The sequence below is a fragment of the Sarcophilus harrisii genome, chromosome 3 (genome assembly GCF_902635505.1).
Source record: "Sarcophilus harrisii chromosome 3, mSarHar1.11, whole genome shotgun sequence".
Taxonomy (NCBI): domain Eukaryota; kingdom Metazoa; phylum Chordata; class Mammalia; order Dasyuromorphia; family Dasyuridae; genus Sarcophilus; species Sarcophilus harrisii.
This window is the reverse complement of record NC_045428.1, coordinates 232,043,132-232,057,905: the sequence shown is the minus strand read 5'-3', so window position 1 is coordinate 232,057,905 and position 14,774 is coordinate 232,043,132. Positions and strand designations below refer to the sequence as shown.

At 32.4% G+C, this 14,774-nt stretch overlaps 1 protein-coding gene across 1 annotated transcript in view; it reads right to left on the bottom strand.

The window, feature by feature from the left end:
• Nucleotides 1-6,735: 6,735 nt before the first annotated feature.
• TMPRSS2 (transmembrane serine protease 2) overlaps nucleotides 6,736-14,774 on the bottom strand; it is a 123,684-nt gene continuing 115,645 nt past the window's right edge. The window contains exon 15 of the mRNA XM_003766371.4: nucleotides 6,736-8,249. Within this exon, the coding sequence (XP_003766419.2) occupies nucleotides 8,238-8,249 (12 nt within the window). The 3' untranslated portion in view covers nucleotides 6,736-8,237. The remainder of the gene's footprint in view (nucleotides 8,250-14,774) is intronic.

Genomic DNA, 14,774 nt, shown 5'->3' with positions numbered 1-14,774 from the left:
GCTTTTTTACCTTGAAATATTCCTATTCTTATCCTTAAATAACTCATTAATTGGAGAATGATTCTTGTTCCCAATAAATTTTAATTAGTCCCTTATGTATCTGGAAAATAAGATCTTTGTTGGAAAATTTTGCTATAAATATTGTTTCTAATTAAGATTGAAATTTTAAAGATTTTCTAAACTATTTAATTTTACATAATCAAAAATATCCATTTTAGCCTATCTGGTCTTCTATATCCCTGATTATAAACTTTTCTTCTATCCATAGATATGATAGTTAATTTCTCAATCTTACTTCTTTAATTTTTTAACGTGACCCATTTCTGTTACATATACATCAGAGTTTATTTTCATATATGTTGTGAGGTATTAGTCTAAATCTAATTTCTACTATTGTTCAATTTTCCCAGCAGTTTTTTAAAAATATATTATGAATTTTAACTCAGTAGCTGAGATCATTGCATATACTGAATGCTAAGCCACTAAATATTACTAGCTTTTGTATATTTGCACTGTATTTGATTTATTGATCAATCTCTATTTTGTAACCAATGCCAAAATTTTCTATTGTTTAACCATTACCAGATTATTTTGAGAATTACTACTTTAATATAGTTTAAAATCTGGTACTATGTCATGGTCATATTAATTTTCTATTAGTAAGCCTTGCTTCTCTCTTCTATATATTTATTTTTGTGTGTGAATTCTTGGCAAGTTTCTTCCATTTTTTCCCTTTACTCATTGAAGGTTTATCCATTTGTGTCTTCAGAATTTCCTACTTGCAATTATGGCACTTCATCATTTCCTCAGAGATTATTGACCGTTTTCCTTCCTTAGGAATTATTTTTTATAGCTCTATGAAATAAATCTTTAGGAAGTTTGATTAATATGACATTAATTAAATTAATTTAGGTAGTATCATCATTTCTATTATTTATTGATTCATCCTACTCACAATCAATAGTTCTCTAGTTATCTTAGTGTTTATTTCTGAAAACAGTATTTCTATATTTCTTTATTTCTACAAACATCTACACAAATACATCTATTTATATTGATTTTGTGTATATGTTGGTAGGCACACTCCCAAGTATTTTATGCCTTCTATAGTTATTTTAAATGAAATTTGTCTTTCTATGTCTTCCTGCTATTTTTTTGTACAGAAATGCTGATGATGTGTGTGGATTTATTATAGATCCTTGTGAAAATTATAAGCCTTATATTGTTTGATTATATAACTTTATTGATATTATGTTTGTAATGATAAGATTCCAATGAAAAGTCATTTAGGCTAAGTGTTCCTAATGCTCATAGAAGCAAAACAGTTTACTTTTTTTCACTATTAGCTCTGTATAAATTGATGAGGTTTGCAGTTTTCTGATTGGATGAACAACTGCAGAAGCCCTGAGTCATTCTCCTGCTGCTTAGATCTTTCAGCCAGGTTGTAATCCCAATTAGGATACCCCCTTCCCATCTGATATTCATTCAAGCCTGTTATCAATAAGTGACCCAAGGACTTTCCCAACACATCTGGGTCTGATTAAGAATGCTTTCTCCTACATTTGGCACCAATTACCTAAAGTCTTAACTAAACTCATTCTTAGGTTTGCCTCCTAATCTCAAACCTTGAGGTTATTCTCTTCCTGACACATCTCCCTCACTCTCACACTGGGTAAGTTTTTTACAGTCATGGGAACCAATATTTGTTTACATTGCCAAAAAGTGTGAATATGGTGTATGTGTATGTGTTTTATTTCCCTGCTTACTTTATTGAATAATAATACAGATTGTATTTTCCTGACAAATGTCATTTTCCTGAATATCAGTTTTCTAAAACTCGTGAATTCCAGGTTTAAGCCAAAATCTGAGACAAATAAAGTAATCCTATAAGTTTACTAAAGTTAATGTTTCAATTTTTAGTTGAGTCTTTAGTGTTCTATAAGTAAATCATCATTTCATCTACAAGAAGTAACGATTTATGTCATCTTTACTTATTCTCTCAATTTCTTTTTCTTGTCTTATTGTCATAGCCAATGTTTTTTAGCATTATGTCAAGTAGAAGTGATGACAATGGATACCACTTATTTCATCCTTGATTTTATTGGAAAACATTTTATTTTATCATCGCATATTATTGTAGTTATTGGTTTTTAGAAATATATTGTTTAGCCCTTTAAGGAAAAGTCTTTTTAGCCTTTTATTTCAAGTGTTTTAAATGTTTGTTGTAGTTTGTTAAAAGCACCTTCTATATCTATTGATATCATATTATTTTGTTGTTTTTGTTATTAGTGGTACTAAAATTATCCATATCATTAATGAGTTTTTCTAGAATTTTCTCAGGAATTTAAATGAAGATTTCTGGCATTTTTTTTTTTAATTAGAATACTCACTTTTCTCCAGTCTTGTTGTACCATATCTTTTACATATAACTACCAGCAGCTCAGCAATTACATTTGCCAATTCTCTCATTACTAAAGAATGTAGTTCACTTAAACCAGATGACTTAAATTATCAGGAAGAAATAATAGGTGTTCTTTTACTATCTTGGATATCACCTCTGATATTTATCTTTTTAATTGACCTTAGCTTTCCTCACTAGCCTAAGCTCAATTTTTTTCATTTCCACTGCTATTTTATAGCATTTATGTTCTTTTATTCACTTCCTATTACCTCCCCTTGTTTCTATCTCCTACGTATCTTTTTTTTTTTTAATAGCCTTTTATTTACAGGTTATATGTATGGGTAACTTTACAGCATTAACAATTGCCAAACCTCTTGTTCCAATTTTTCACCTCTTACCCCCCCACCCCCTCCCCTAGATGGCAGGATTAAATTAGATACACAATAAGTATACATGACCAAAACGTTATTTTGCTGTAGAAAAAGAATCAGACTTTGAAATATTGTACAATTAGCTTGTGAAGGAAATCAAAAATGCAGGTGGGCATAAATATGGGGATTGGGAATTCAATGTAATGGTTTTTAGTCATCTCCCAGAGTTCTTTCTCTGGGCATAGCTGGTTCAGTTCATTACTGCTCCATTGGAAATAATTTGGTTGATCTCGTTGCTGAGGATGGCCAGGTCCATCAGAACTGGTCATCATATAATATTGTTGTTGAAGTATATAATGATCTCCTGGTTCTGCTCATTTCACTCAACATCAGTTCGTGTAAGTCTCTCCAGGCCTTTCTGAAATCATCCTGTTGGTCATTTCTTACAGAACAATAATATTCCATAGTATTCATATACCACAATTTATTCAGCCATTCTCCAACTGATGGACATCCATTCAGTTTCCAATTTCTAGCCACTACAAAAAGGGCTGCCACAAACATTCGCGCACATACAGGTCCCTTTCCCTTCTTTATAATCTCTTTGGGATATAAGCCCAATAGTAACACTGCTGGATCAAAGGGTTCTACATATCTTTTTTTAAAAAATCTGGAAAGACATATATTAAATGATGCAAAGTGAAGTGAGTAGATAATAATATTGTACACACTAATATCAATATTATAAGACAAACGACTATGAACAAAATAACTATTCTCAGCATTATAATCATCCAAGACAGTTCCAAATAACTCATGATGAAAAAATATTATCCATTTTGAGAAAGAACTAATGGAATCTGACTATAGATCAAAGATTACTATTTTTCTCTTTCTTTTTTTTCATAGTTGGGATTTTTTTTTTTGGCCTCTTCTTTCACAACATGATTAATGTGGAAATATGTTGTATAGAATTGCACATGTATAACCTATATCAATTTGTTTCTTGCCTCAGAATGATGGAAAAGGAAGAAGAAAAAGAATTCATAACTCAAATTTAAAAAATGAATGTCCAATATTTGTCATTTCTGTATATTATGCCATAGTCCAGAAAACCTAGGCTCATTATCAGATAATTTTGTACAGAATGTTTAATTTTACACATTCTAAGCATTCTAAATGGAGGCATGGTATGTTGTCTCGGTCATTATCTTTAAAGGAATAATTTCTATTTTTTTTTTTTTTATCTCACCCATCCATTCTTTTGTGGTATGGGATAAAATGTTCATGGTAAAGGGTTGGTCTTGGCAAGATTACATTTTTGTCAGGTAGAAGAGAGAGGAAATGTGAGAGGATTGTGAGATGAAGAAACTATGAAAAGTAATGTTAAATCAAATCAAATGGCCTCGAATTGTAAAAGGGAAAATTCTTGCTTTTGGGACTGGAGACATTTATTAGGGGGAGTTATGGGAATTTTGAGGAATTTCTTTGAGAAAAGAAAGATGGAATCAGTTATGAAATAATAAAAGCACTGTCTTGCTGCAATGAGGGCTCAGCTGAGATTAGATAATAGGAATTTGTAATGTATCCAGTCAACATGGTTACAAGACTTCCTCTAGTTATGTTTAGCAATTCCTGAGTAGGTTCAAAGGAGGATTGACCCAGTACTAGAGTTTGGCAGGAAATAAAGGGCAATAAGACATATGTATAAGAGATTGAAGCAGGAAAAAACAAAATCAGAGAAAGTACTGAGGGATGTAGAAATTGGAGATCTTAATGAGAGTGAAGTATAGGTTTATGTGTTAGAAGTTAGTTATGCGTTAGAAGTAGGTAGTTGAATGATAAGTAATTATTTTTAGATAGGGAAATGTCAGAATAACAAATGTAAATAACATTTATATCCATATTAAAGTTTCCTAATATAAAGGCAAGAGGTGAGGATGAGAGAATGATGGTGAGCAATGTAAATTTCTTGAGAAAGAAGCAAGAATGATTTTAAGATTGATACAGGCAATAGTATAGTAGAGTACTGGGACTGGAGTCAGGAAGACTTATCTTTGCGAGTTAAAACTGACCTCAGATATTTACTGACTGTGAGATCCTAGGCAAGAACCTTAAACTTGTTTGCCTCAGTCTCCTCATCTGTAAAATGAATTAGAGAAGAAAATAGCAAATCATTACACTCTCTTTGTCAAGAAAACCCTGTATGTGGCCACAAGAATTGGATGTGACTGAAAACAACTACATATCAGCAATATAATGCGATATAATTTGGTCATGAAAAAATTTTTATTTATTAAGTTTCCAAAAAAAGTCTACTAAATGACTGAAGTAAAATTGGAATTTTGAAGCAACAATGGAGGGCAAAGAATATTCTGATTCTCCCTCCAAGATGAAAAAGAGAAAAGGGAAGAGACAGGGAGAGAGAGGAAGGGAGAAATGTAGAGATAGTGAAAGATGATGGTACAGCCAGGGCAAGAAAGGGTAGCTGGGAATGCAGACTCATTACAGGTGAGCTAAGTCTCAGTGAGATGGATAAAGCATGAGAAAAAGTAATTCAGGCTGAAAGGAAGTTTATTCATGAAATGGGAAATCCACAAGACAGTGAAAAGAGTGGGACAAGGTTGGAATGTGGGACATGTGTTGAATAGAATTGTAGGTGAAAGATTTGGAGGTGGGGGCAGGGATAATTTTCCTAAATGAAAAGTGATTTATTAGTACAGGAAAAGAAAAACAATGGAAGGCATTGGAGTAATTAATGTCTGATGAAATTCAGTCTTCAAAACTATTACAGATGGTTGTATGTAAGGTCTGAGGTTGTGTGCAATTCTGGCCTTAAGTACCATTCCTCTTTCTCTTCTTGGGGACAGCAGGGACAGACTTATAAGGGGATGGAGGGCAGAAAATGGTCCCTTTAGTAGGCAGAAGATATTGGTCAAAGGTCATAAGCCTGGGTGCAATTCTAGTATTTGGATAGTTACTTCTCCTACTTTCCTAAAATTTGGGATAATGAAAATTACTGAATAAGTTAGTAATTGTACTTTTAAAATTCTTTACTCAATATTTGATAAAGGTTATTAAAAAAAAAAAAAAAAAAACTTTTCCCATCATCACATTGGAGGTTTCTCCATGATAATTTTAACACAGTTGGGGGGAAAGTAACATTGGCCTAGACCCTAGATGAATGGTTGCATCTACACATCTCTTCTTTTCCTGATTTAATCACAGAATGTGCATTTAAGAAAGGTAGTAAATAAAAAAGCACATTAGTTACCACATAAAGACTACATAGATATTTAGGAGGGAAAAGTAGAATTTATTTGCAAGATCTTATGCAATCTAACTTTACAGCTGTTTAAAATAATATAAAATGCAACACAACTATCAGTGACATATAAATAAAAATAAGCCTCAGGAAAAAAATTTGTTACAGATATCTGTCCTTTAGAAATTGGGCTCAATTGGCTGATATCTTGTGTTACCAGATGCTGCTTGGAAATTCCCAAAGAGTGTTTGCTGAAAATAATTACAAAGACACAGTAAATTTTAACATGAAACAAACATAATATTCATGACTTGATTCCATGTTGTACAACAGACTCAAAATCATTCAGAAGTCTTAGAATCAGGGCATTCAGGAAGGAGATGAACAAAAAAAAGGTCAAATTTATATACAAGTATTTTAATTGTATACATTTGGTTTAAAACAATTAACTTTCCTCTTTCACAAATTCAGCACCATTTAAAATATAAATTTTGTTATTTTGAACTTGGCAAACACCAGGAAATGAGGATTCCATATACAAAGGGGAGGGGGCGGAGAGAAGTGGGCTATACATGAAACCATGAATCTCTGTTAAAACAATTTGTTTTTCATATATAAAATACATTCAGCATGTTAGTACCAAAGTTGTCCTGCTTACTTGTGTTTCTCTGAGAACTTCCACTTTTAAAAATACTTCATCAGTGTTCCCCATCTCAGGTTTTTTTTTTTTTTTTTTTTTTAATTTCCTTTTATCCAGTGACATGGTCAAGAAAAACACACATGATCATTTCTAAAAACATATGTCTAATCGTCACCATAGCTCATCAACTCTATGAAAGCAAGTTTCATCATCTATCTTCTGAGATCATGGCTGATCATTGCAATGACCAATCTTTCAAAGTAGTTTTTCTTCCTAATTTTTAGTTTTTGTATAAATCATTCTACTGATTCTCTCATCTCACTCTGCAACAGTTCATAAAAGTGAATCTCCCCCTTTTTTCTGAATCAGTTTCATAACTTATAATATTCTGATACATTATTTTTTAAATCATAGTTTATTTAGTCATTAATCATCTGATAGTTACCTATAGTTTTCAGCTCTTTCTTAAAACAAAAAGTGCTGTTATGAACTCCTTTGCACTATAGATTCCTTCCTTCTTTGGTGTATAAGCCTACCTAGTAGTGTTATTGCTGGAAAAACAAAATGCATACTTTAAAGGTTTGGGGATTTAATTCTAAATTACTTTCAAAAATACCTGTAAAGATTCACAACTCTATCAATATTGTTTTAGTATGACTCTTCTCCTCAATCCCTCCAATTATTTTTTTTGTCATCTTAAAAGCAGTACAATTTATTTGGAAAACCCCAGAAGATATTGATGTCACATATTCTACCAACATAAATCAATCAAATCTAGAGTATTTCAGATATATGGTCATCAAATTTCATCAACATAGTATTTCCAAATAGCCAAATATTGATGTAATAGTTTAAAGCTTCAAAAGTAAAATCATATTAACAGAGAGGTATACATGGAAAACAAAACAAAAACACTATAATTAAAATAAAATATCCCTGATTTTCCCCCAGGTGTCTCAATTAAGTTAATCATTCACTTCTAGCCACTGTACAATGCTACTAAAAAAAAAGAAAACTGCAAATTAACAAATACCTCTGAGAAAGTTATCAGGCTTTCATATGAATGTACTGCTGGGGTACTCTCACATTCTCACTGGAGAAGGCTTATCTGCTTCCCCTGAATCATGTTCAATTTCAAGTCAATTAGCAGCCAAGAAGTTCTAATCAATATCTTTAGTTAAACAGTCACTGTTGTTGTGTCATATAAAATCTTGATTATTAGAGAACATTACTGTGCAATCAGTGAGTTTATCAATTATGAACATAAGTCATAAGCTAATGAACCATTCTGGTTTGATTTACAAATCTCCACACTCTAAGAAATATTTGGCATTCATTTCAGACACATAAGTAACACTTAAAGTTCAGGTACATTATGTTTAGAGTGAGAAATCAGAAAAAAAAAAATGACTGTAGCCACCACAGAACTGTGAAGAATAAAAAGGACAACTGAATCAACTATTTAATAAAAAACAAAGAACCTGTGCATAACTCTAATGTACAGAAAATCCACTCCTTGGTTAACTTGTTGATCATTTTCAAAGATGGAAGACATACAGATCACCTGTTTGCCTATAAGAAACAGAAAAAGAGACAACATCAGTACAAAATTTAAAAAAAAAAAATCAATATATCTTCTGCTTGGCTTTGATAATTGAAACTTTTTGTCAGCTGGTGAAAGTGATCCAGAACTATGTTTTCAAGTGATTCAGTGACTTTCCAATGAAGAACCTCCTTCTGCCAATATAGAGCCATCAAATAAAATTAATAAGCATTTATTAAGCTAATATTACTTAAAGCATTGTGCTAAGTACTGAAGGTAGAAAGAAAAGCAAACAAAATCCTACCTCTCAAAGAACTCGAGTCTAATGGAAGAGATATAAACAAATATTTACAAAGCAGATATATACAAGTTAAATAGGCAATAACCAACTGAGAGGAGATGTTAGCATTAAGGTTAATTAGGGAAGCCTTCTTGGAGAAGACAGAATTGAAGTCAGGTCAAAAAGTAGGGATGAGAAGAAAGAGAATCCTAGGCATGAATGACAGGCATGTTCAGCATGGTTTATATGAAGAATAGGAAAAGAAACAGTGTCACTGAAGTATAGCCTGTATGAGTGGGGCTAAGGGGAAAATAAGGTGTAAGAGGACAGGTTATGAATTCCCTTAACCACCAAAAGACTTTACATTTGATTCTGGAAGCTATTGAAATTTATTGAATGGGATGAGAGAGGACAACCTATGTTTAGGAAAATAATTTGATAGCTAAATTGAGAATATACAAGAAGAAGAAAAGACTTTAAGGCAAAGAGAACAACTAAAAGCCAACTCCAGACATGGTGATTAGGGCTGATACCAGGATTTTATGAAAAGAGAATCAATAGGTTTTGGGGGAGTGGGAAATGAGAAAATATAGAGAATCAAGGATGATTTCACCTTGCTAAACTGATTGTGATTGACTTCTTAAAAGTTATAAAAAGAGAATTAGTTGGAAATGTCAGGAATTTTGTTTTAGACATGAGCTTAAAATATAAGCTGTTAAAAGTTCTGAGTCTGGCAGTTTTGAGAGAGGTTAGGGCTGGATAAATAGATCTGAGAAAAATCTTTGTCATTATTTTCACCATCATTATCCCTAATTGCTTACTATGTGCAAGATACTACATAAAGACTTTACAATTATCTTATTTGATTCTCAAAATAGCCCTGGAATGTAGTAGGTTCTTTGATTATTCCAATTTTTCAGATGAAGAACTGAATTAAATCGAAATTAAAGGAATTGTGCAGGGTCACACAGCTAGTAAAGGTCTGAAACCAGATTTGAACTCAGATTTTCTTGACTCTAGGAACAGCACTCTATCATATCACCTAGCTACCCAGAATCATCTTAGCAAAATTGATAATTGAGCCAATGAAATCATCAATTGAAACAGTTTAGAGGAAAATGAGAAAGAAAGTCAACCCAATTAATGGGTCAGAGATATAATCTGATCTTAAATTTTTATTACTTTTAGGATGACTCTTTACCACATAAAAACAATTAGAATGAAATATTGAAATCACTGAAAAAATCAATAGAACTTTAATTATAGTTTATTTTATTCTCCACACCAATCCAAGTCTGGCATCATTTCTTGGTTTTCTGTTAGATCAAAATATCCACAGTTGAAAATGGAAAAAGATAATCTTTTCATTAATAATCTTAAGGATCCTTTACTTATTGAAATGGACACTTGGATCCCAATAAATTTGAATCCAGCAATATGGCATAATTAACCACTGATAAGCAGTAATAACAAGCCCTTGACCAGAAACTTCTCCTATCCTTAGAACCAGAAAGTAGTCAAATATACTAAGATTCTGCCTCAAGTGAGTTGATATCAAATAGTCCTGAAGTTAAGGAAGGCAAAGTATTAAGTATACCAGATTATACCAAAACCCATAGAAGGATCCCAACTGGCACCAAGAACATAGTTAGCTGAATGTTATTGGCTTGTCTCATCCTACTAGATGGCACTTTGGCCAACCTCATTCACCATCACCATGATTTTCACCATATTCTACATCACTATCATCATCAAAACTATCATTTACCAGTCATATTTAGTGTTACTCTGGAATAAATGAAAGATAATGGCATAGACATATAAGCCTGCGTAATGACTATGGATTTTGACTTACAAACTTTCAATAATAGCCTAGCAATCAGGGCAGCTTTTACAAAAGAATTATCAAGTAGTTAATTTTATTGTTTTTTGTCACAAGTTATTTCATGAATTAATTTACCACAAGACTCACCTAAGTTATAGGCAGTGTTCAATTTCACTAGACATCTGATGAGTACCAGTTGAGCATTTCAGCTATGTCACATGAGTATCTTTTCATCTTAGTTGTCCTTATTTTGTAACTTTTACCAACACCTCTTTTCCTTTCTCAAATTTATTCAAAACTTTAAAAGTATATTTTCTAGAACTAGGAGGGATCTGAGACATAATCTAATCCAAATGATCCTCTCTTTACATTTCATTGTGTGTTACTAATCAGCTCACTTTTTAAAATAAATAAAATTTGAATAATAAAAAAATGCCATAAAGAAACTGATTTCAGGGCTGGTGCTCTATCCACTGCGCCACCTAGCTGCCCCACAACTATGTTTGAAATAGAAAAAAGAAGACGGGGAGGAGGAAGGGGAAGAAGAGAAGGGGGAGAAGGGGAGAAGAAGGAAAGGAGGAGTGGGGGGAGGATTTCTGTAGAAATCAGGAAAATGGTAGAGGTTGGAGGAGGCGAAGAAAATTTAATGGAGAAAGATAATGAGTTCTATTTTGGACAGATTGAGTTTAAGATATCTTCTGCATATCCAATTCTGGATAACTAGGCAGATTAAAATATGATTGGAGGTCTGCATAGAGGATAGGGCAGGAAAGGTCCACTTGAGCATCTTCTGCATAGAGATGGTAATTAAATTGATGGGAGTTGATGCAATCAAGTGAAATAAGATAGAAAGAGAAGAGGACCCAAGATGGAACTTTAGATGGCACCTTTAGTTTCAGGGCATAATCTAGAGGAAATTTTTTTTTTTTTTTTTTTGCTAGAGTAAAGAAAACAAAGGAATGATCAAATAAGGAGGAGGGAAACCTGGAGAGAATGGTGTCCTGAAAATCTAGAGCAAAGAGAATATCAAGGAGGAGACTGGGTCTAAGGGCAAAACACTTGAGATAAGTCAAAAACAAAATGAAACTTAATCCTTGAGGAACATCTATTCTGCTAAGGGAATATAACTCATATGCAGAAAATAAAATCAAAGTATATTAAAAAGTAATATAATTTAATATCAAGATGGACAAAACACTACCTAGAGTTGTTTCAAAAAAGGCTTCCAGGAGATGATAAAGGAATTGTATTTTGAAAGAAGCTAGGGGCAGGAATGAGAAAGTGCATACCAAATATAAGGAGGGGAAGAAGGGCCACCAATGTAAAGGTAGAAGATAAAAAAAGTTACAAATCAAGAAAAATCAGGAGAAATATTTGACTTGACCAAATAGTCAATGGAGGCAAATAACATAAAATAAGAAAAAGATATATAGAAGACATATTATAAAGGACTTTGCATTCCAGTATAAGGATTTTGTATGTATCCTAGAAGTAACAGGTAGCCACTAAACATTTCTAAATAGGGTAATCATATAGTAAAGTGTTTCATGAAAGTCAGTTTGACAAATTGACTAGAGAAAGGAGAAACAGCATAGATAAATTAGAAAACTATTATAATAGTTGAGAATGAGGATCAACAAACTACAGTTTTAAGGCCAAATCTAACCCAATGTCTAAATTTTTATGATTTGTGAACCAAGAAAATTTTTTTTTTAATTTTAAGTACAATTTATGTAAATACAATTCAAAAAAGACATTTCAAAATGCTATTTATTTTAAGCTACATTAAACCATTCCTGGTCCATGGGCTGTTTTTAAAAAAACAGGTGGCAGGCAGATTTGACACCCATAGCTTCCAGCCCCCAAGGGTTTTACAGGTCCCTGGCCTAGAGAAGAGATAAAGAGTTTAAAAAGGAAAGAGTCTGTGGTAGTGTATGAAGAAATAACAAAGATATCATGAAAGTATGATCAACAACTGATTAGATATCAGAGTTAAGGGAGATTTATGAGTGAAGGGTGGCTCTCAGATTATGAAATGTTAGGCTAGATTGTTAGAATAATAGTGTCCTCACCTATCAGATTAACTAATATGACCAAAAAAAAAGATGGATCTCAGAGGAGATATGGGAAAATTGAGACACTAATACACTGTGCTGTGAATTAACTTGACCATTCTGGAGAACAATGCCTAAAGGGCTTTAAAACTATACATACTCTTTGATTTAGCAATACCACTGGTAGGTCTATATCCCAAAGATAGCCAAAAAAAAAAAAAAAAAAAAAAAAAAAAGGGAGAAAGACCTATTTGTACAAAAATATTAATAACAGCTCTTTTTGTGAAGGCTAAGAATTGGAAAACAAAGGGGTGCTAAATGGGAGATGGCTAAACAAGCCGTGGTATATAATTGTGATGGAATAATATTTTGCTATGAGAAATGATAAACAGTATGATTTCAGAAAAATCTGGAAAGATTTATAAGAAGTGATGCATTGTAAAGGGAACAGAACCAAAAGAACATTGTATATATCAACAACATTACTCTATAATGAACTGTGAATGACTTAGCTATTTTAAGCAAGACAATGATGTAAAACAATCCCAGTGGAATAATGATAAAGCATACTAAACGCCTCCCGAGAAAGAACTGATACTGTTTGAATACAGACTGAAGTATGCTACTTTTCACTTTCTCTTTTGAATATTTTTGTACATATTGACTAACACTGAAATGTTTTACATGATTGCACATGTATAACATATCTTCTTATGGAGGGGACAAGTGCTAGAAGGTGGGAGGAAATAGGGGAAAGGAATAGAAGTTGGAACTCAAAACTTTCTAAAAAATGTTAAACATTTGTTTTTAACATGTTTTTAACATGTAATATATATTATATATATTATTATTACACACACACACACACACACACACACACACTTAAAAGAATAATAGTGTCCTTCACATCAGTCAAATAGTTTACAAAAGAGGCAGGTTTGGGGGAGATTTTGTTTTAACTATATTTAATTTTAAATGCTTAAGGAGGGCCATGCAATAAATTCCTAACTACTGAATCTCTGAAAAAAAAAAAATTTAAGTTTAATCTGTATTAACATTCTCTCCATTATTTTCTTAAGTGGAGATAATCAAAAATCCCTGATTTTGTGGTGTCTGCCAATTTTTAAGGAGTAAATGTTCATACTGAAAATGTAAAGTTGCCAATTAGAGCCATCGTTAGCACATTCCTGCTTATGGGACAGTCAGGGATGTCCATAAACTCCATCTATCATAGATCTTCATTTCATTCATATAGCATCTTCCCTTAGTTCAAATTTCTTTTTCTGTAATAGGCTGAAATAACATCCAAGCTGTTGAACTTTTGAAGACTAGGACATTATTGAATAACTCAACAACAAAAATAATTTTTTTCTGGAGATTAGATACTAACCAGAGAGCCTTCAGTAACCAAAAAGAGCGACAAAAAATAGCAAATTATTAAGTTGTGACTTGAATAAGAACTCACTACTTGACAAAAATTGCAGGGAAAATTGAAAACTGTCTGAAACTTGGCATAGACCTACATCTTACACCCCCTATCAAAATAAGATCAAAATGGATACATGATTTGAACATGAAGGGTAGATGTTCATAAGCAAATTAGGAGAGCAAGGAATAATTTACCTATCAGATCTTTGGAGAAAGGAGGAATTTATGATCAAATTACATTAAATCAGAAAGGTTTTGCACAAAAAAACCCAATAGAAACAAGATTAAAACAGAAGTACAAACAACCAGTGTTTCTGAATGGTCCAACCATTGTGGAGAGCAATTTGAACAATGCCCAAAGGACTATCAAACTGTGCATACTCTTTGATCCAACAGTGCCACTACAGAATCTGTATCCCAAAGAAATTATTAAGGAGGGGAAAAGATCCACATGTGCAAACATGGTTGTAAGTGTTCTTTTTGTGGCAGCAAAGAACTGGAAAAAGAGTACATACACATCAATTGGAGAATGGCTGAATAAGTTGTGGTATATGAAGGTAATGGAATATTATTATTCTATAAAAAGTGACGAAGAAGTTGATTTTAGAAAGTCCTGGAAAGATTTACATGAACTGGTGCTGAGCAAAACAAACAGAACCAGGAATCCATTGTGCACAATAACAACAAAAATGTGTGATGATCCATTATGAAAGACTTAGTTCTTGGTGATCCAAGGCAATCCCAACAGACTTTGTTTAGAAAATGTCATCTGCATCCAGAAAAAAGAATTGTGGAAAATGAATGTAAATCAACACATGCTATGTTCACTTCTTTTTTTGTCTTTTTCTTCTTTCCAAATATGATTTATAAAGTAATGTGTATTAAAACAAATAATTAAATTAAATTTAAATTTAAAATTACAAATACATTGTAATTTGAAGGAAAAAAGAAGAATCACATAATCAAC